Source organism: Euphorbia lathyris, chromosome 10, assembly GCF_963576675.1.
Source record: "Euphorbia lathyris chromosome 10, ddEupLath1.1, whole genome shotgun sequence".
In the NCBI taxonomy this organism is placed as follows: domain Eukaryota; kingdom Viridiplantae; phylum Streptophyta; class Magnoliopsida; order Malpighiales; family Euphorbiaceae; genus Euphorbia; species Euphorbia lathyris.
In genome coordinates this window covers 20863088-20882462 of record NC_088919.1, presented here as the reverse complement: position 1 = coordinate 20882462, position 19375 = coordinate 20863088, and the positions used below count along the sequence as shown (strand labels likewise).

The 19375-nt window shown below is 36.0% G+C and overlaps 2 protein-coding genes and 1 pseudogene across 8 annotated transcripts; 1 reads left to right on the top strand and 2 right to left on the bottom strand.

Moving 5' to 3' along the window:
- The first annotated feature begins 420 nt into the window (after window positions 1-420).
- LOC136209988 (aquaporin NIP2-1-like) lies at window positions 421-1227 on the top strand. Its single transcript, XM_066001645.1, has 3 exons — window positions 421-715; window positions 824-885; window positions 965-1227. The coding sequence occupies exons 1-3, from the start codon at window positions 476-478 to the stop codon at window positions 1218-1220; spliced, it is 558 nt and encodes a 185-aa protein (XP_065857717.1). The 5' UTR covers window positions 421-475; the 3' UTR covers window positions 1221-1227.
- LOC136209986 (structural maintenance of chromosomes protein 4-like) lies at window positions 565-12421 on the bottom strand. 7 transcript variants are annotated; one of them, XM_066001640.1, is made up of 24 exons: window positions 11709-12421; window positions 11491-11621; window positions 10402-10480; window positions 10174-10331; window positions 10014-10089; window positions 9722-9850; window positions 9509-9653; window positions 7153-7283; window positions 6631-6783; window positions 6359-6517; window positions 4671-4979; window positions 4411-4587; window positions 4048-4131; window positions 3762-3971; window positions 3580-3669; window positions 3365-3486; window positions 3136-3291; window positions 2721-2764; window positions 2574-2614; window positions 2245-2379; window positions 2044-2131; window positions 1881-1953; window positions 1641-1794; window positions 565-759 (listed from the first exon to the last, which is right to left on the bottom strand). In XM_066001640.1, the coding sequence occupies exons 2-23, from the start codon at window positions 11595-11597 to the stop codon at window positions 1674-1676; spliced, it is 2787 nt and encodes a 928-aa protein (XP_065857712.1). In that variant the 5' UTR covers window positions 11598-11621; window positions 11709-12421; the 3' UTR covers window positions 565-759; window positions 1641-1673. The 7 variants fall into 7 exon arrangements, 6 of the variants coding, with proteins under 6 accessions (XP_065857712.1, XP_065857711.1, XP_065857713.1 ...); XM_066001639.1 differs by lacking the exon at window positions 565-759 and having other exon boundaries at window positions 1342-1794; XM_066001641.1 differs by lacking the exons at window positions 565-759; window positions 11491-11621; window positions 11709-12421 and adding an exon at window positions 10888-11020 and having other exon boundaries at window positions 1342-1794.
- LOC136209987 (ARF guanine-nucleotide exchange factor GNL1-like) lies at window positions 11748-17834 on the bottom strand (annotated as a pseudogene).
- Window positions 17835-19375: the final 1541 nt, after the last annotated feature.

Sequence of the window (19375 nt, the reverse complement as noted above, 5' to 3'; positions counted from 1 at the left end):
TTGTACCAACAATGTCGTAGAACTGTATAAAAAAAACATGGAATCATACAATAATGTTAACTGCTAATTTAATCAATCACCATTGGATATAAACTTATTATGAAATTATGTTTGTTCTGATTGAATTTCATGAAATTTGTTTGTGTACATCAGGTGATTGCTACAAGACACTTACATAATGGTAACGTAGGGCCATTTTTGTAACTTTGAGTATGTGGAAAGTAGTAGCTTAACACCTTCCGACCACACAACTGAACACATTACATTATCAAAATGTTTCAGATCAATCCAATAAATAATTTCCGACACAATTTATCAATAATAATGCTAAAAGATATATCATATACCTGCTGATGGCCACATTTTGAGGCCACCAGCAAATACCTATCTCTTCTAGCCACATGACATGTTCATGAGGCAATTCGACTGACACGACATAAAAACACAAAATTAGCATAGCTTATGAACCGACGCAATGCATAATTCTTTTCAGTTCAGTTATTGGATTTTTTTTATGCAGGTACCATTTTATGGAGCAGCACAAATAACTGGATCAATATACGCTTCATTTACATTAAAAGTTTTACTTGAACCTATAAAAGATGTTGGGACTACTTCACCTTCTGGTTCAGATGTTCAAGCTCTCATAATGGAAATGGTTGTAACATTTACTATGATGTTTGTAACTTCAGCTGTTGCAACTGACACTAAGGCTGTAAATATCTATTACTACCCTTCCAAATTCACCTTTTCCCACTACTGCACAATAAAAAATAATCTCTATTCAGTATTCATTCACAGAATGTTTTTGTAATTTTTGCAGATAGGAGAGTTAGCAGGCATAGCAGTTGGTTCTTCTGTATGCATAACCTCCATCCTTGCCGGGTAAGCCATAGATACTGTAACTTTTATATATATATATATAGCCAAAGCTATGTAACTAATGAGGTGTAGTGATGATCAGGCCAGTATCTGGAGGATCTATGAACCCAGCAAGGACACTCGGACCAGCAATTGCCAGTGGACACTACAAAAGTTTATGGGTCTACTTTGTTGGACCGGTGGTAGGAACATTGCTTGGAGCATGGTCTTATAATCTAATTAGAGTCACTGATAAAGCAGTCCAAGCAATTTCTCCTCGTTCTTTTTCACTCAAAGTTCGCAGAATGAGACGCAACGGTGAGCAAGCTACCAACAATGACCCTCTTGATACCCTGTGATGGCATTACATGTAAACAAAAGTAGTGCAAATGAATATAAAAGAAGCATGTGTTAAATAGGTTGCCAGCCAAGCGCTAATCTCCCTTTCCAGCTAAGATCATTCGAGCTTGATCATGATGCTTCTGAGCAAGCTAATGTATATTTCAAAGTAATAGTTAAGCACCAAGAACTATACACAAGAAGGCGGTGTTTTAAAGTCATTCAATCCAAAACCATCTGTTTTCATGATCAACAAATGGGAAAAGTGTGTCATGGCATCTACATAGTATTCCAAGGACACCTTATAATATGCACCATCCAGAGTATTTGCATGTATGCTATCGAACAATTTCTAATAAATATCGAGTTGATATTTGAAAGTTACAAGTACGTGCAAATCAGGCCTATACAAAATAAATAATAATGGAATTGCACCTTACATTGATTCATACTGCAAAAAACCATGTTCAGAATCATGCTGCTTTTTGACACACCACAAAACTGCCTGGATTGATTGTTATGCTTTTGGTGCAGTTGTCTGTTTTGTATATTCCAACCAATCGATCCGCCAACTCGAACATGTTATTTCTAAGGCTGCACATTGCAAGTCACTTGAATTACATTTAAAAAAGAACCGAGTAATTATAGCCTAAAAAAAAAAAAAAAAACCTGGAGCCGACCTTATGATAATAAATTGTGCATCCTTTGTCCGATCCTTCACATAATGCCCCACAATAGAAACATTCTTGAAATCTGACAATCCATATGAACTACGAGTAAGAGAAAAATAAAATAGTAACAGAATGAATGAACGTAAACATTCAAGAGTTCAATGAAAGTTACCCAAAGCAGCATCAATTTCATCCATTACATACAATGGCGTAGGCTTGTAGTGATGAAGTGCAAAAACAAGAGCCAGGGAGCTAAGTGTCTGAAAATAGTTAAGAGATTCAATTTTACTATAATTCAAAATAAAATAAAATAAAAACACTATTTGATTTTTTTTAAAAAGCTGTTTAAATGAACAACTATTATTAGAGATACCTTTTCACCCCCAGATAAGTTAGCAATGTTTTTCCAGCTCTTCTTTGGTGGCCTCACGCTGAAAACAACTCCTTCAGAGAAAGGATCCAAAGAATCAACAAGTTCGAGTTCCGCATCACCTCCCAGCGTAATCATCTATATCAAAGACATAAGTTCCAAAAACAGGTAAATTCAATCAAAGACAGCACCAAGCCACCAACCAACCAAAACATGCAGTAGTTTAACATAGTTTATAGTCATGCAAAAAGATGAAAGAAGATAGAATAGAACATGCATTTGACATACATGTATACAACCAGTTCTACACACTAAATGATAATTTCACCAACCTGATACATTTCCTTCAACTTTAATGATATTGTATTAAATCCTGCCATGAACTCATCCAACCCGGAAAAAAAGACCCAATTTGACTAACAATTGCCCACTGGGAAGAGATAAAACTGGAGTATGCATAAAACAGGAGATGTGCTTGCCTTTTCTTCCGCCATTCATCATGCTGCCTTTTGATATCATCGTGCTGTTGAGTGACCATGTTTAGCTCCTCCACTCGCTCGTTATACAAGGAGACTTTTTTACGATATCTGTTTTACCAGTGTTTTTTGGTGGTGCAAATAGAAGTGAATTTTTTTTATGAAGTATCAAACAGATCTTAAACTTGTAAGCAACCATCAAGGTGGCCCAAAATGAACTTCATGTACTCCAGATTCACCAATCAAATTAAGGCATATATCCAATTTACCAAATTATTTGACCAAATATGACAAGTTGATGGAATTCATTTTGGGACATGTATATCATCGCGTACAAATTTAAGGACCAATTTGATACTTTATCCTAAAATTTTAGCATAGGAATATCCAAATACCAAGTTAAAATAAAAATTCATACTCTGCAATTGAATCAAGATTTGGATTCATCTCTTTCAGTTGTGCTTCTATCAATGTTACCATTTCAAGAGCCCTTCTAAGATCACAAGCTTCAGCAAGAGTCTCATCTGCCAACGTCATTTGAAGCTTTTCAGGATCCACCAGATCCTTTTGAATTCTGCAAACAAAAATTAAGCATGCTTCGGTTTGATATAACGCTTCAAAAATAGACAACTAACAATTCAACATACTGTTCCATATGGTGTGTCAGAGCATTCTGCAAGTCATCAAGCTTTTTCTTGTAACCCTTTCCCTTCATATCCAACTCCTTGTAACCTTTCTTCATATCTGATAATTTGTAATCTGCATCAACCTGTCCTATGACAAGATGCAAACTAACTGATCCATTCCAGTCATTTGACCAAAAGAAAAGACATTAGCCAAAGAATTTGATGTGGCAAAGTACCTCTGATGCCCGCAGCTCATCCACAACTTTTTTCACATTTTCATACTCAGTTTTGGCTTTATCCAGCACTTCCGTATGTTCATCAATCAGCTGCAGAAAAGCCAAGGCATGTATCAGCAGGCAAAACTTATCCTGATAAGTCAGACCTTGTTGAAACTTAAAATTTAAGGAAAAAGTCAAACCTTCTGTGTCTTTTCATAATTCTCCTGAACTGCAAATGCCCGTTCTTCTATTTCTTTGGAAACATTTCTCAGTTTTTCCTTCTCTTCAACAAGCCTATCCTTCTCCTTCTTTGAGTCCTCAATGCCCTTTGTTAACTTCTTTATCATTTTCTGATTTGTCTCAATTTGTACCATGTGACGGTTGATATCCGTGCTAGTCTTATCAATATCCTGGTGGTAAGTAGCTTAAATTAGAACAAACAAAATTGGAGCAATTTAGAGATTATGAAGTCATGTTAGTTCTTACCAGCTGAATTTTGTTGACCTTTGTTTTCTGTGCTTTCAATACTTCACCACCAGCATTCTCTATTTTATTCTGGAGTTCCACAGCCTATAAAAAAAATAAATATATGTATATATATATATATATATATATATATATATATATATATATATATATATATATATATATATATATATTATTTAATGAATTAAATTCGACAGTAGCAAAACTAAATAATATATGGAATTTTGGTTCAAGTCAATTGCAAGTCAGGAATAAATTCAAAGATTTAAGAGAGTCAAAAAATTAAGCACAAATCAGTAATAAAACAGACAAGGTTTGTTATCTTGGTTTCCAGAATGTTTAGACTCTGCATATTTCATATACCTTCTCCTTCAAATCTTTAGACCCCTTTGTCAGTCTGTCGATCTCCTTTTCCTCTGAAGATATCATTTCCTTAAGCTGCCCTAGCCTGTCAAGTTCATCCTTATTTGGCTGAGATGCTGCCTTTAGGGAACCAAGTTGTTTTTCCAGATAACCATGTTCTGAATGTAAACTGTCAATCTGTTTGAGAGTTAGTTTAAAAAAACTAAGTTCTATCAGCAACAGCTAAAGCAAACTCATGTAAACTTAACCAGAAAAGCTACCTCTTTCTGACATTTGGCTAATTCCATTTCTAAGTGTGTAATTGCTTTCTCTGACGCCTGGTAACTTCTTACTGCATCAACAATTAATTGACGGATGCCATTTAATTTATCAACCATAATAGAAAGCTCCTTCTCTGCACTTGCAACAGCTTCACCAGAAACACTCACAGCTCGGATAGATGAGCCCATTTTACCACCACGCGGCTTACTTCCTCCACCACTCATCGTACCAGATTTTTCGAAAAGGGCCCCGTCAAGTGTAACTACACGTCGAAACTCCATATTTCCACCATATGCAATCCGTGTAGCCTATAAATTCAGAATCAATAAAGTTGAGCTTTCTTCTCCAGATTAAGCTTAAACAGTATATCTGAAGACAACATAATTATGCTCTCAAAATACCTTCAAAGACTATGGAAACTATTCATAACATGAGATGAAGCATATTAGAATTCATTACATTTTGTATCGTTAACAAGGGATTCTATTTGTAGTTTACTTATGGAAGTACCTAGAAGCTCATGCATAAAAGGTTATTCTTACCTAGCAGATTAAAGTGCGTCAGTATTATTCATTAACAAGGGATTCCATTTGTAGTTTACTTGAGAAAGTACCTAGAAGTTAGTGGCATAAAAGTTCATTCTTAATAGCATATAACATCTTGTTGAGTAAATTAGTGTATTTCATGCAGGCTCAGCAGAGACTTGGTTACAGTTGACTTGTCCTGTGTTTCAATAATCTTTAGTTTTTGAAGTAATTAAAAGAAAGCCAGAAAATAAGTTAATAACTTAATATATAGACTCAGTAAGCAGTATTCTATTTTGACAGGCCAGCTTCTATAGCCGCAACCAATGCAAAACAATTCAGATCAATCAAAAAAAGCTTTCACCCCTTCACAGATTGTCAGCCATATAAAATTTCTTTTTCTCCATTCCCTTCATCTATAGATGACATCAAAAAAAGTTCTTCTTAGGGCTGAAACAATTCAAGCCAGTGACAAGGCCTGATAGTTACTCATTCAAGCTTGTAGATGATTATACACAACAAAATGTCAAGCAAAATTGAGGCTTTTTCCATAAACATGTCAAACTTGAATAATGAGCAGCTTGTTATATGATTACTTTAATCATTGCAATTTTTAATCATATTATATTCGAGGTTTAAAGATGATACTTATCTAAAAAATTCTTCTCTAACCATGTCCTTTTTCATCAAAATACTGTTGTGAAAACCATAGTAATAATTTGTATGCCCGAATCAATAATATATTTTTAAATAAACCTACACCTAACTTAGAATTTAAATGTATTGATAAAGATTTTGACTCGTTTAGACATGTGAACCATATATGGATATAGATATGTTCAACTCAGCTTAGCTCAACTTATTCTAAGTACTTAGCTATAGGGCTGAGATTAGAACAACTTATTCTAATTCAAAACCCTAAAAAAATCCTATCCATGCGCCTAGGTGCACTTCAGACAAGGCGCACCGCCGCCACAGGCCTGCTGAACATCGTCTGCCTCTCTGCTACAGAGGTGCTAAGACCTGGGCCTAGGGTCAGGCGTGCCTTTAACAACTATGAGATTAACCATGTTAAAGCGATTAGACATGTATTTTGGAACTTTTCTAGCAATCATACAAAAAGAAAATAATTAGTATGAGCTTGCATAAAGAAGCTTGAATACCTGATCTAGATCGTTTGCTACGACAGTGTTACCCAAAGCAGCATAAAATGCAAGCTTCATTCTTTCATCTTGAACTCTTACTAGATCAAAAAGACGTGGAACCCCTTCAGGAGTGCTTACTTTATCCTTTAATTTTGGTAGGAGGTCAACTTGCTTCTCCTGCATTGAGGAAATGGAAAAAATGAAATGAAAAGTAAAAGTATCTAAAGCACAAAGCAACTATAATCAATTTTTAACTCATGTCTAGGAAGAGTAAATCAGAAATTACGAACTTCTTCCACTTTATGAGCTTCTGATGCCTTATGTTGGTGCTTTTCTATATCAGTTTGTAGTTTTGCGATATTTGAAGCTTTTTTTTCAATTCTTTCCAAAATATTACCCATCTGCTTCTGCGCATCTTCAAAAGCAGAACGACTAGCTTCATGCTGAAACAGCAAACGAGCACATTTAAACAAAAATTTCACCCGGAAAGTAATTTAAGGCATCTAATCAAATAGAAGATAAAAAATGGTACAAATTTCCAAAATTTGATATGGTATTACTTCTGCTACCAGTTTTAACAGACAGGCAATTTATAAGTAACAAGTTAAAACTATGACCCTAACTCCATGCAATGCAACAGTTTGAAAAGAATGAATGTTTCTTCCTGAGGTCAGCTCACTATAGGTCTAGTACCCAGATTTAAATATCCTTTTGGTTTAGTATCCAGACTGACATATCCTTGTAAATGCTAGAAATCAGAGAATATTCTAAGCACATCACTAACATATCAAATGACAAAATAAATCCACCACCTTATCAGTCAAGAGCTTCGATTCAGTACATGCAACATCAAGCTTTCCCTTGTGATCAATGACCTGTCTTTCCCATGGTTCTAATTCAGCACGAACCATTACAAGCTTAGAGCGATATCCTTCGGTTTCAACTGTTTATCAACCAACCATAACAAATATATTTAGCTTAAAATTCAGTGTATTGCTAAGAAAATCAAAGAACAAAAAATCAAGACACTCTTCTAAGAACTTAAATTCCATAATGGCACAAGTTCTTCACAGACTAGAAGGAGAGAGAAACGCACAGACACATACAAAAAACAAAGCACAGCTTCATGCCAAATAGAAACTGTAACCGTTTAAAATCACAAAGAATAAAAGTAAACAAGAGAATTCTATGTCAAAGTCACACTCAAATAGAGAAAATAGTTCTCTCACCCTCAAATCATATTTTACATTCACTCGATCTAATGACCAAGTATAGCCAAGCTTGCGCTTGAGTTTTAACTTTAGTCGATTCTTGTAATTTAATCAATTTGGAATCTGTACCCTAACTTTTCACATTCATACTGATTCTAGCTAATTGACAAAAATACAAGTCACATGTTCATAAAAAACCGAAACTCTGAGCATATTTTCAGGTGTAACTTTTACTTGTTTCTTTCACAAAAATTCGATTTAGCTATTTTCTACACATTTAAACAGCAGTGTTAAATAAAATAGTTGATATATTTTCATTCTCAAGCTTACAGAGAACACCAATGTACAAATAAAAATCTATAAGCTCACGTATTGAGAAAGTAAATGTTCAAATTGATTAGGCTATTTTTCTCTTCTTTATTTTATTTTATTTTTGGAAAAACTGGTAGAAACGTGAAAATGTTACATAACAAGCAATAAAATAAAATTGAAAGGATTGTCTAACAATGAAATGTACAAAAGAAATGGAATTTTCCCTTGTATCAATTGATGTTGCCATCTATTGACTTGTTGTTAAACACACAGAAAAGATCTAGCTGCTATAAAACCACAACTTCGGAATGTGAAAATTTGAAATTACAATTTAAAAACAGAGCAATCTTTTCATTTCACAATAAGAAACCTAATTAAAAAAACCATAGATGGATATTTATAATATGAGTTTCAATCATGGCTTTGAGGAAGAATTTGCACATGGGAAGAACTAAAGTCACACTAATAAAACCAAAATATCCTTCAAAATAACAAGATAGAACTCTATATAGCCTCACACCTAACTACAAGATAATTAAATTTCCGAACTTATTAGAATATTTCAAACTTCAACTGTCAAATAGTTGGAACGAGTGAGAATCTCACATCAGAAAAATATGAGTCAAGTGAATGATATATATGTTGAGCATGACCTAATTAACCTAATATCTAGTAATTTTGTGTTGGAATGTAGTGTTTAGTCCACGAGTGTTTTTCCTCTGGTCTTAAAAATTTAGCATCAGAGCATGATACGACAGGGGATGAACATGGAACGTGATAGTTTGAGAATCTCATATTGCAAAGATACAAGTCGAGTGAGAGTTATATAAGTTGACTTGAGAATGACCTCTCAACCTAATACCTTGAAATTTTGGGTTGGAATTATGTACCGTCAAGCCCATGAGTGATCATCCCAACATAACATCCAATATCAAAGCCCGTGGTTTGACATTGGACAAGCATGGAGCCAAGTTGAGTTTGAGCTGAGCAAAATGGCAACAAGAGCAGTGAACTCTTGTTAGTTATGTTGTAGGTTTCAGAGAGGATTTCGTTCAAGGGGGAGCAAGACCCAAATCCAATATGCAAGAGATTCAAAATTGCATGCTTGAGGGGAAGATTGTTGACAGGTGTGTGTGAGTGAGAGTTATGTAGTCATGACTCAACTCAATATAAAGTTTAAGTTAATTATAAAATGGGCACATTTGGTGCAATTCACATCCAAAATTAATAAGGTATTGTTTGGATGCAAGTGAGTAAAATCCTGCATATTAAAAAAAAAAAGTATAAGCCATGTAAAGGATATAAGTTGAAAAAACCTATTAACCTTAAGGTTATGTGCTGAAAGAGCTGTCAAACCCATGAACATGCTTCTTAACATGGTCAATGGTCCATATGCAGATTTATCCCAATTGACAAATGCTCCTCAGTCCTAACATAAACAAAGTAGGAATACCAACAGCAAACAAGCACCCTAAACCCCATGCATCTAGATCCCAGACCTACTTCATTTGAAAAAACTCAACAACCATAATATGAGCATATTAAAGTGTTTGAGAAAGCATAGGTTACAAAGAAATTTAAGGCAAAGCATATTCAATAATTGAAATAAAAAATATATAATTAAAATAAAAGGAAAAGATAGAACCTTTAGACTTTTCTACAATATCATCTAGTATTCTCTCCTCATCCAAGAATAATTTCTGCAGGTTTGGAATGTTCTCCTCAAGTTTTGGAATCAAATCTGTTGAGTTCTCACACTCCTTGGTTAAGTCTTCAATCTTTGCCGAGTCCTGCAAAGGATGAAAATATGTTAGATGCTACATATTTTCAATGGCTGAAAAAATCATCTTTCACCTACCTTTTCAAGTTTGTCTTCGAGTTTCTTAATCTTCTGCTTCTTGTGCTTCAAATCCTCCCGGTATTTAACATCTTGCCTTTCAAATTCCTTAAACTCTTCTTTACAATTTCTGAGATCATTGTTAAGTTCCTGAACTCAAGACAAAGAAAAAATAACTGCTTGTTAATAAAACAAGATTAAATATATGCATAGCAAAGAGCGCAAACATAGACAAACGAGTATTACTGTATTATTGTTTCTGAAGCGGGGATTGACAATGATTATTAAAGAGTCAAATGAATGCCATACAAACCTCTTGTCTTTTCATAAAATTCTTGTGCACTGCCTCAAGCTCCTTCAATGATTTATGACTTTCTTGAATCTTCGCCCTAAATACATCAATAAGATCTTCAATATATTACAGATCTAGTGAATGAATTTAATGCAAATCTAGCTAGTCATAACCAAATAACCTTTCAGCTTTTAAATTTTCTTCAAGGCTAGACACATTTGTTTGCATATCAACCATTTTTGCACTGTTATCTTCGTAAGCTAATCTTGTAGCTTTCTCTTGCCATTTTAAAAATGATAATTCTTTCAGCATATAGGCCTCTGCCTCATTCTTCACATCCTATTCCACAGGAAAAAAAGAGAAATTAATTAAGAATATATATTAAAATAACAACAAAAGGTACACAAACCTCCAAGCCATCCCTTTCTTTCTCAGCCAACTTAACCATCTGCACCACTCCGGACCTTTTCTCGTTAAGGGATTCCAACCTATAAAACCAATGCAAGCATAAATACAAGTTAGAAATGGCTTGTATGGAAACAAATTTGTAAGGTTATTTACAGCATATTGTTAGCTACAAAATGCAGTTATCATCCTCGAGCTATTGATATGCCAAATATTTGTTGAAGGGATTGAAACACAATTTAATTGCCACTGCTTCATCAATGGAACATGCATTTGCATCTGCAGACTAAGTTTCCAAATTTTACCAACTTGGCAGCTTAATTCAAGAATTTAAGAAACTAGACACCAATCATGTCACATAGCCTTTAAGTGATTTACTTAGTTTTCAATTGTATTCCAAGGAAAATGAAAAGAATAAATTAATACATGCAAAACCAATTTGGTTAACTTGCTATTACTTCCAAATTTTCTTTATAGAATAGGAAATTACTTGAGTTTATAACTTTTCATTTGGATCCCATACCACCGCATCATTGCTAGCCTAACAAACTTGCCATAACTCTAGCTAGTCACCACCATCATGAACCCACTATATTTGATAGCCAATATTATAACAGAAATAAAAGAATTGCACCATGGTCAAGACAGTCTTGATTAACCATCACCGCTATCCAGTTACAGTTTCTACTACTCCACCTATCATCACAGCAGTATATCTATGACTTTGATCATCAATCTTGCAGCTACAATAACCTCACAACCAGCAGTATACATCGCATCATAATAACTATTTTATCCATGGTTATTCAAGGCTATTAAATGATGGATTAAAAAAATCCATAAGACATCCTAATTCAAGAATTAACAACCTGTGACAGTATGAGTTCAGATCACCCAGTATCAATTTCAATACTGAATTCTTGCAATCAAGAGATGAACTTCCCATAATAGAGTGCTTTACAAAACTAACAAGTATTGTTTTTATTTTGCACATACACAGATTATGTTGATCCTTATCAAGAATTAGAATTTGAAACTTGGAATCAGCACCATGAGTCATTCTTCTACATTTATAGAAGGTCAACATACTCACTCTTTGGATGATTCTTCAATCTTCTGTACATACTTGTCAGTCCCAATTATGTCTTCCATATATTCAAGAAACCCTTCATCACTGGGTCCTTGAGCTTTGGGTTTCATCAATGAAACCTGCTCAACTTCACCCTATAACAGCAAGCAACAAATTTTTTTTTAACCAGTGAAAACTAACTTCTTACTCGAATTAAAACTGCTATGTTGCAAGTACAAAACCTGAAGAATCAGAAAACCGTTATTGTCAAGATCAACCCCCTTCCCTTTCAGCTTTTTCGTGACCTCCGTAAAATTACTTGCACGATTGTTGATGTATTATTTAGATGAATTGTCTCGAAAAGCAACCCTTGTAATTTCAAAATCACTTCCTGGGACAGGTTCATAGTTGCCATCATCCTATAATAAGTATGAACTTAGTTTGAAATGAATATGAATTGACAATCTAATTTTATTTTGGTTACTGAGACATTATAAAGCAAAAAAAAAAAGAGATAGTGAGACCACAACACTTCCTCACCAGGGAAAACCTAGAAAACCAAAGAGACTGGTTTTTTTTATTCTTAGACTTCAGGTTTGAGTACCCTTCTCCATTATTACTTTAATAACATTTTTTATTCTAATGGTTGTGAACCTATTTTTATCCGCAATAATATTCACGCTAAGATTTCCTCGGACATTAATGATCATATTTTGAGGCCATTTACACCAGATGAAGTCAAGTCAACGAGTTTTTTAATGAATCCAGACAAAAGTCATGGCCCTCACGATTTCAACCATGGTTTCTATCAATGTTACTGGGATTTAATTGGGGCAGATGTTGTGGCTTCTTGTCATAGGTTGTTAAATTTGGGTTCCTTTCTGGATGATATTAATGCTACTACTTTGGTTCTTATCCCAGAGAAGTCTAAGCCTGAAACGATCTCTAATCTTAGGCTGATTTCATATAATTTACAAAATCCTTTCAAAGGTAATTGCAAATAGGCGTTATAATATTATGTTACTCTTTGAAGTTAATCACTTCCTAAATCACTTTCCCTCGAGATTGATATGTCCAAGGCATACGATAAGGTGGAATTGGAGTTCTTTTCCCAGATAATGCGAAAGCTCGGTTTTGAAGACAAATGGATTAGTTTGGTTATGCAACATGTCACTAAGGAACTTATCAGATTATTAGTGGCAACCATATTTTTCCGAGCAGAGATCTTCGCAAGGGTGACCCGGTCTCACCTTATTTATTCTTGATCTATGTTGATGGTCTTTTCTTCTCTCTATCTAAACTTGAAGAAAGAGGTACGCTTCATGGCTGCCGGATTGCCCGTACCGCCCCATCCATCTCCCATCTCTTTTTTTGCTTACGGCAATTATCTCTTTCAAAGCAATCAGGGAGAAGTGTGAAGTTGTGAAACACTGCTTTTTTCAATACGAGAAGGCGTCAGGCCAGAAAATAAACTACTCCAAGTCCTCAATTTCTTTCAGTAAAAACTGCTCTAGTCAAATTAGCTCTCATCTGAGAACCTTTTTTGGCATCTCATTGGTTTTTGTCCCCAAAAAGTATTTGGGCCTGCCACCGCTAGTCGGCCGGAACAAGTCTCAAGTGTTTAAGTATGTTGAAGGTAGAGTATCTTCAAGGTTAAGGAGTTGGAAGTCGAAGTTTCTTTCTAAAGCGGGCAAGGAAGTGCTTATTAAATCTATTATCCAAGCTCTACCATCCTATGCAATGGGCTTATTTTTACTTCCAAATTTGTTGTGTTTAGATCTTGAGAAGATGATGAACTTGTTCTGGTGAGGTATGAATGGCGATGAAGGCAAGAGGATTTGCTAATAATCTTGGGATAAGTTGTGTGCTCCAATGAAGTTAGGGGGAATGGATTTCCAAAATTTGCATCAATTTAATGTGGCCCGCGAAGCAAAACAAGGCTCGCAACTCCTCACGTGTCCAGATTCTCTTATGGCTCATGTGTATAAAGCTAGGTACTACACCACTACTTCCTTCCTAGAAGCTGATATCAATAATAACCCGAGTTATATTTAGATTAGTATCCTGGCCTCTCTTCCCTTAATCTCTCCGGGTGCTTATCGTGTTGTGGGAAGACCTCTGGTTGCGTCTCCTAAATAATCCTTTTGTTGAGAGTGTTCGATTGGAAGGTCTCTTTATTCATACGATTGATAGCCTTCAATCTTTAGTTCACAATGCTTAAGATGATGAGCTGGTTCAAGAGCTGATTAATGATCGGGATTACGAACTCATCAAAAAAATTCCATTAAGCACTAGGCGTGTTAATGATGCTTGGAGCTGGTGGTGGGACTCAAGGGCCAATTCAGTGTCAAGAGCGCATATTTGCAGTTAGGTTCAGTTCATTATGGTGACACCCCCAACCACAAACATTGACAAGAAGTCCATGTGGTGCTTTCACACCCCACATCCCAAAGGTTCGAAATCTTATTTGTCGCGCCTTATTGAACTGTCTGCCTACCCTCGATGCTCTTAAAAATTGTCATGTGCAACTTGATAATGGATGTCCCTTTTTGTATGTTTGCTATAGAAGATATGTATCATGTTTTAGTTGGTTGCACATATTAGTGCTCTCTTTGACAATTTCATAGATTTCTAGAAGTATGTAAACCTTAAGCGCCCAAAGCAGGCTTCTAGACTCGTTGTTGAAATCTGCTGGCCGTTGTGAACGAACCAAAATGACAGTCTGGAATCATAAGTTTCAGCTTGCTCATGTCCTTTTTTAGCACTGCGATCTCCTTTTTGTCCAAGTGGAAACCTGGCCAGATAATTACTAGATGGTGCTCAATGCTCTGTTAACGGTGCTGCGACTTGGACTCCCTGCCAACTGGTTTTATAAAGGTTAATGTCGATGGAGCAATTTTTCAAAGAATGGATTGTGCTGGTTTCGGTTTTGTAGCTCGAAACCCCGAGGGTTATTTTGTCGTTGCTGGAAATGGTGCCATCTCTTGCCATCTTGATCCCTTTTTGGTGGAATCCCGTTGTGGTCACAATTCTTGCTTTAGTGTCATCTCCAAAAACCAAAATAGCATCATCAACAGACAATGGAGTCAAGTGGTCTGTGAACTTGCACAAAGACACAACTAGATCATCCAATATATCATCCAAATGGTAGGAGGCAGAAATTTTGGCAATTGCCAAGTACCCTTCAATGCATGTTTTTAGAACCTCCTCATGTTCTGTCAGATCAAAAACCACTGACATAGTAGCAATTGTAGGACCTGACAGAATAGTAAACATGTCATGGTCAAGGAGTGCTCGAGAATCACAGACAATGAAAGGACTAGTAATTTTTTATTTGTGCTGTACATTAATCCAGCGACCTGATGTCATCAATGGAAAACCAGAACCTTGCTCAGGAATCATCTGAATTTCACTCTCACAGATAGAGCGATAGAGATCAAATAGGTATTCTCGTGGAAAATCATTTCCACCATTGGTGCGTCGATTATTTCGGATGAAATCTTCTTCGGTCATCTTTTTCTTAACCTGTACATTGTGTTGATCTGTGTTCAGCATTATAACTGAATATGACATCACGAGAGCAGCATCCTTGTTTGCCAATATCTGAGGTGACTGCTCATAATATCTATCAGCAAATGCTTCGAGCACTCTCTGTATTTTCTGAGATTCTCCAGGCAACCTGAAAGTTCCTAAGAAAAGACGCAATGCAGTATCCATGTTCATGCCCCGAAAATCAAAAGTTCTAACAAATTCCTGAAGCACCTGAATACAGAATTCATCATGATTTCCAAGATAATCTCCAAGAAGATTTTTATCTAATCCAGCTGTGTACCGAAAGAAAGATGCTACACTCCGAGGCTCAAGCTTATCAGGCAGCAGATTTATTCCTTTGAGAAATTCTAGACCCTTCTTAGGATCCCGGTTAAAGTGATCCACTCCAACCATCAACCTCCTTTTAATGTGTCTCATCTTACGAACATGTGGAATCCAATAATTAAGGTCGCTATAATTTTGATATTTCATTGTCCAGAATGATTTATACCCCTCAGAATCTTCTGAAGCTTCTTCTGAAAGTGATAACTCATTGCCTAGCCTATCACCCATATCCTTAATCATGGATATCAGACCATCCAGTGCAACAATATGCATTGCAGACAAAGGTCCATTTACCGGAAAGGCATTTTTTGATAATAAATTAGCAAGGTCTTCAAAGACATCACAGCAGGTAATGTCACAATCAAAACTAGCATACATTTCAGCCATGAAAGTTTGCTGCCTGCAGAGATCAACCAGAGCCTCCATAGCAACCTCATGCAGTTGGTATGACGATCCATGCTTGCTTTGTGCTATCCTCATAAGCACATTAGAGAAGAAAGCTTCTAACTGTACTTTCAACTCAACCCGCAAATGATGATACAGATTGAGAACAATGCTACATACTGTTGAAAGAATTAATGGACTCATTGATAAACCAAACTGCATCAAATTACGGAACAATTCGCCTTGAATTAATGACAATAATGCTGGGTGTTTGCTGAACGAGAGGCCACCCAATTCAATAGCTGAATTAATTAAACCCAAAGCAAATAGAGGAACATCTTCATCATATGCTATCGGATTCGATCTGGGACCAATCTCAATATGTTCAATGAGATTCAAAAGAGAGCATAGGAAAGAAAATATTTCCACCACACAAGGTACTCCAAAAGGATCCATCATAAGTTTTTCACCATTTTCAGCAGTTTCCATCCCATTACCAGCATCTTATCTTTTCTTCATCCTTGCCATGCTGTAATTTTCCCATGAGATCACTAGTTGCATCAACAGTTGCGGATTGACCATCAGATTCAACCCTTACATTCCCATTATCTAGCAGTTTACTTCCAAAAGAATCATCCTTGCTCAGTGCATCAACCTGCAATGAAAAAATACATATATATCAACTTCATGTACTGAGGAAGGCATTGATGTGCTAACCTCAGTAGCTAATAACTCAAAAGGGTATTTACATGTATGTATATTCTACTCAACTTGGAAGTTACATCACCCATTCAGGGTTTAAACAAGTCGATTGCTACTACTGAGAGATTATATAAACATCTATTGGATAATTCTGTTGAGATCCCTAACCAAAAATTCTTTACTCCTGACAGTTGGCAAGCATATACATACATCTATAGCCATGAAACATGAATAATCATAAGATCTTATGCCTGTGTTGAACTCCAAACTGCTTAACTAAAAGACCAATTTGATTATTTCACAATCACTACAGTTTTCTTACTGGAAAAATCTCTTTGTTGAAGCTGCAGTTACCTCAGATTGAAGGAGGTAAGTGGTAACCCCATGAAAATAATGGAGTTTTATCACAATCAATGAATCATAACACATTAGATATCCACCTTGTTTCTGTTTGTATTTTTAATATTGTGTAAATATTTCTGCAAGTTATAAAATTCCAGCATGATATCAACGAATAATAAAATAAAAAAGTGAGCATTTAATTCTTACCTCTCCAGGAACAGAAGAGCCTCTATCAACCAATTTGCCCCCATTGTTGTCCATATCAGGTAGGTGTGAAAATATACATCTGACCAATTCATGCATGGTGTGGCGTGCAATCCTCTGCAGCAATTCTCCTTTACAACTGGCTTGATGGACTACGCGAAAGCATGTATTTACTATATTGCATACATGTTGATTATTCAACTTTGATGATGCTCTACTTTTCATGCAAGCCAAAAGAACCTGAAGGATTTTCATCAGTGCCACTTCTTCAGAGGCGGGATCAGTCACCTCAAATCTACAAGTGGTGACAGCATCCACAATCAGATTCATAGCCTCAGCAACTTTCACAGTATCAACATCAAGCACATCAAGGGTTAATATTTTGTAAACAGAAGACAAAGCAACCCCTGTGATTGGTGCACCAGTTTCATCAGATCGAATTACATCCAAAAATGGCATGAGATAGATGGTTGGATCAATATTGTCCCACTTATCTTGCCATGAAAAAATATGTTTCCGTAGTTCTTTCAAGGAATGAATGAGAGAGTGCTCCAATTGATCATCATCTGTCACATAGCGGATGCCCCACCTTACGTTTCTCCTCATCAGAGCCAAAACTGCTCCAATTTCAGAATTAACCATGCATGCAAGAGAACCTTTGGTAGCTTTAACAGGACAGCCCCTGAATTCTCTGTCAAATGGATAGGATCCAGACTGCAAATTCAGATGCCCCATATTGACCGCAGGTTCTTTATGTTTGTGCTTGAACCATGCAGCAACTACACATACAAGGTACCAAAACCTGGCATATTTGTACCATTTACCATTACTGAAAAAGGTAATCCGCACCTAACAATTAATAATCATGTATACATATCTTAAAAAACTTAATATAAATGAAAATGTAGAGGGCAACACAAACATTTACAGCAGCTGAGGACATACATCATATTAAGGCTTACAACCTCGACATTTATATTTTATTATGGCATATCAGGATCATCGGGATATTGTTTGGTTAATAGCTTAATAGAAGCAGTGTTGTGATTCAATTCAAGCCACGACAGCGATGATAACACAAGTCACATGCGAAAAAAATCAGCATGAGTTCTAAATTTTCTATGCAACCCATATAATCCCCTCACAAAACCTGTAACTCTCATGACTTTAAGGTGGTAGGACAAAGTAAACAAATTACTGATATCACCATTGCTATGTGTGCCCTTCCCTTCTGCCAGACTATCCCACAAATAGAAATCAAACATAAAAAACAAGCAACAAACAAAGTCCTTTATTATCATCTCTCTGAAAGATAATTTCAGTTTTACCAATCTAGTGGAGTCTAATGCTTGAAGAGTGAGCTGAACGAGAACATCTTAGAAAAATTTCACTCAAATAAAACATAGAAGAGATCTCAATCTACAGTGCCAAATTCAACGAAAGCAAATAATTAATTGAAAATTTATTTAGCCTCCATGCCTTAAGCCTTTTCCACAAGTAACTACAGTCAAAACTCAAAATTAAGGATTGTTGCATTGAACCCATAAACAAATCAATTTTATAAGATCCTAGATGACAATCAATTTGCAAAATAAGTCAACTAAACAGCGCCCAAATTTCAAACCGCGCGGAACAAGATCCGATTCAACAAAACAATCAATCAAATGCCGATTGAAACAGAATTGAACATTCAATCAACTAAATACTATCCAAACAATACATAATGAGGAATAATTAATTGAACCAATAGATCAAGTGGGTGAATGAGCACCTTGAAAGATCCTCGAGAATTTCGTGAGTTCAAACTGATTTAAAGAAGTTGGGATCAGACGAAGAAGTGTAAGGTGGTGCAGAGAATTGGTTTTCACTTTAGCACAGACAGGAAATGGGTGTTTCCATTCCCTACTTGCGTCTGATTTCAGGGAATATGATTTTTGAAGACGAAGGGAATGATTTTGGAAAGTGGGCTGCTATTTACCGCACTATTTTTTCCAACTACCGCACTGCATTGACAATTTTGCCCTCCTCATAATTTAAACTAAAAAAATCAAAAATCTCAAATCCTCTCTACTAATCTCTAGCTTTTATGATTTCAAAAAAACCCGACCTAAAACAACATGCCGCCAAAGGCAGGAGTGGGCAAAGGCTTGATGAAGGTTCCTGTAAGTTTTTTTTTAAAAAAAATTAGTCCGAAATCACGGGTTCCGCCTCAAAATCGGAGGCGGAAACCATATGGTTTTTAACTAAACGGATGCGCCATGCCGTTTCCACCATGGGTGGAACGGACGAACTGTCCGTTCCACCTATGGTGGAAACGGCATGCGCCGTTCGTGCCACCGTACGGTGGCACGAATGGCGCTCTCGTTCCACCGTAAGGTGAAACGAGAGGCGCTGTCGTTTC

Coding starts and splice junctions, on each gene's coding strand:
- LOC136209988 (XM_066001645.1), top strand. CDS start 476: ATGCATAATTCTTTTCAGTTCAGTTATTGGATTTTTTTTATGCAGGTA. Junction 716..823: donor TTGCAACTGACACTAAGGCT/GTAAATATCTAT, acceptor TAATTTTTGCAG/ATAGGAGAGTTAGCAGGCAT. Junction 886..964: donor ATAACCTCCATCCTTGCCGG/GTAAGCCATAGA, acceptor AGTGATGATCAG/GCCAGTATCTGGAGGATCTA.
- LOC136209986 (XM_066001640.1), bottom strand. CDS start 11,597: ATGAAACCCAAAGCTCAAGGACCCAGTGATGAAGGGTTTCTTGAATAT. Junction 9,851..10,013: donor ATTTTATGAAAAGACAAGAG/GTTTGTATGGCA, acceptor TCTTGAGTTCAG/GAACTTAACAATGATCTCAG. Junction 2,132..2,244: donor ACTTATCTGGGGGTGAAAAG/GTATCTCTAATA, acceptor AACTATTTTCAG/ACACTTAGCTCCCTGGCTCT.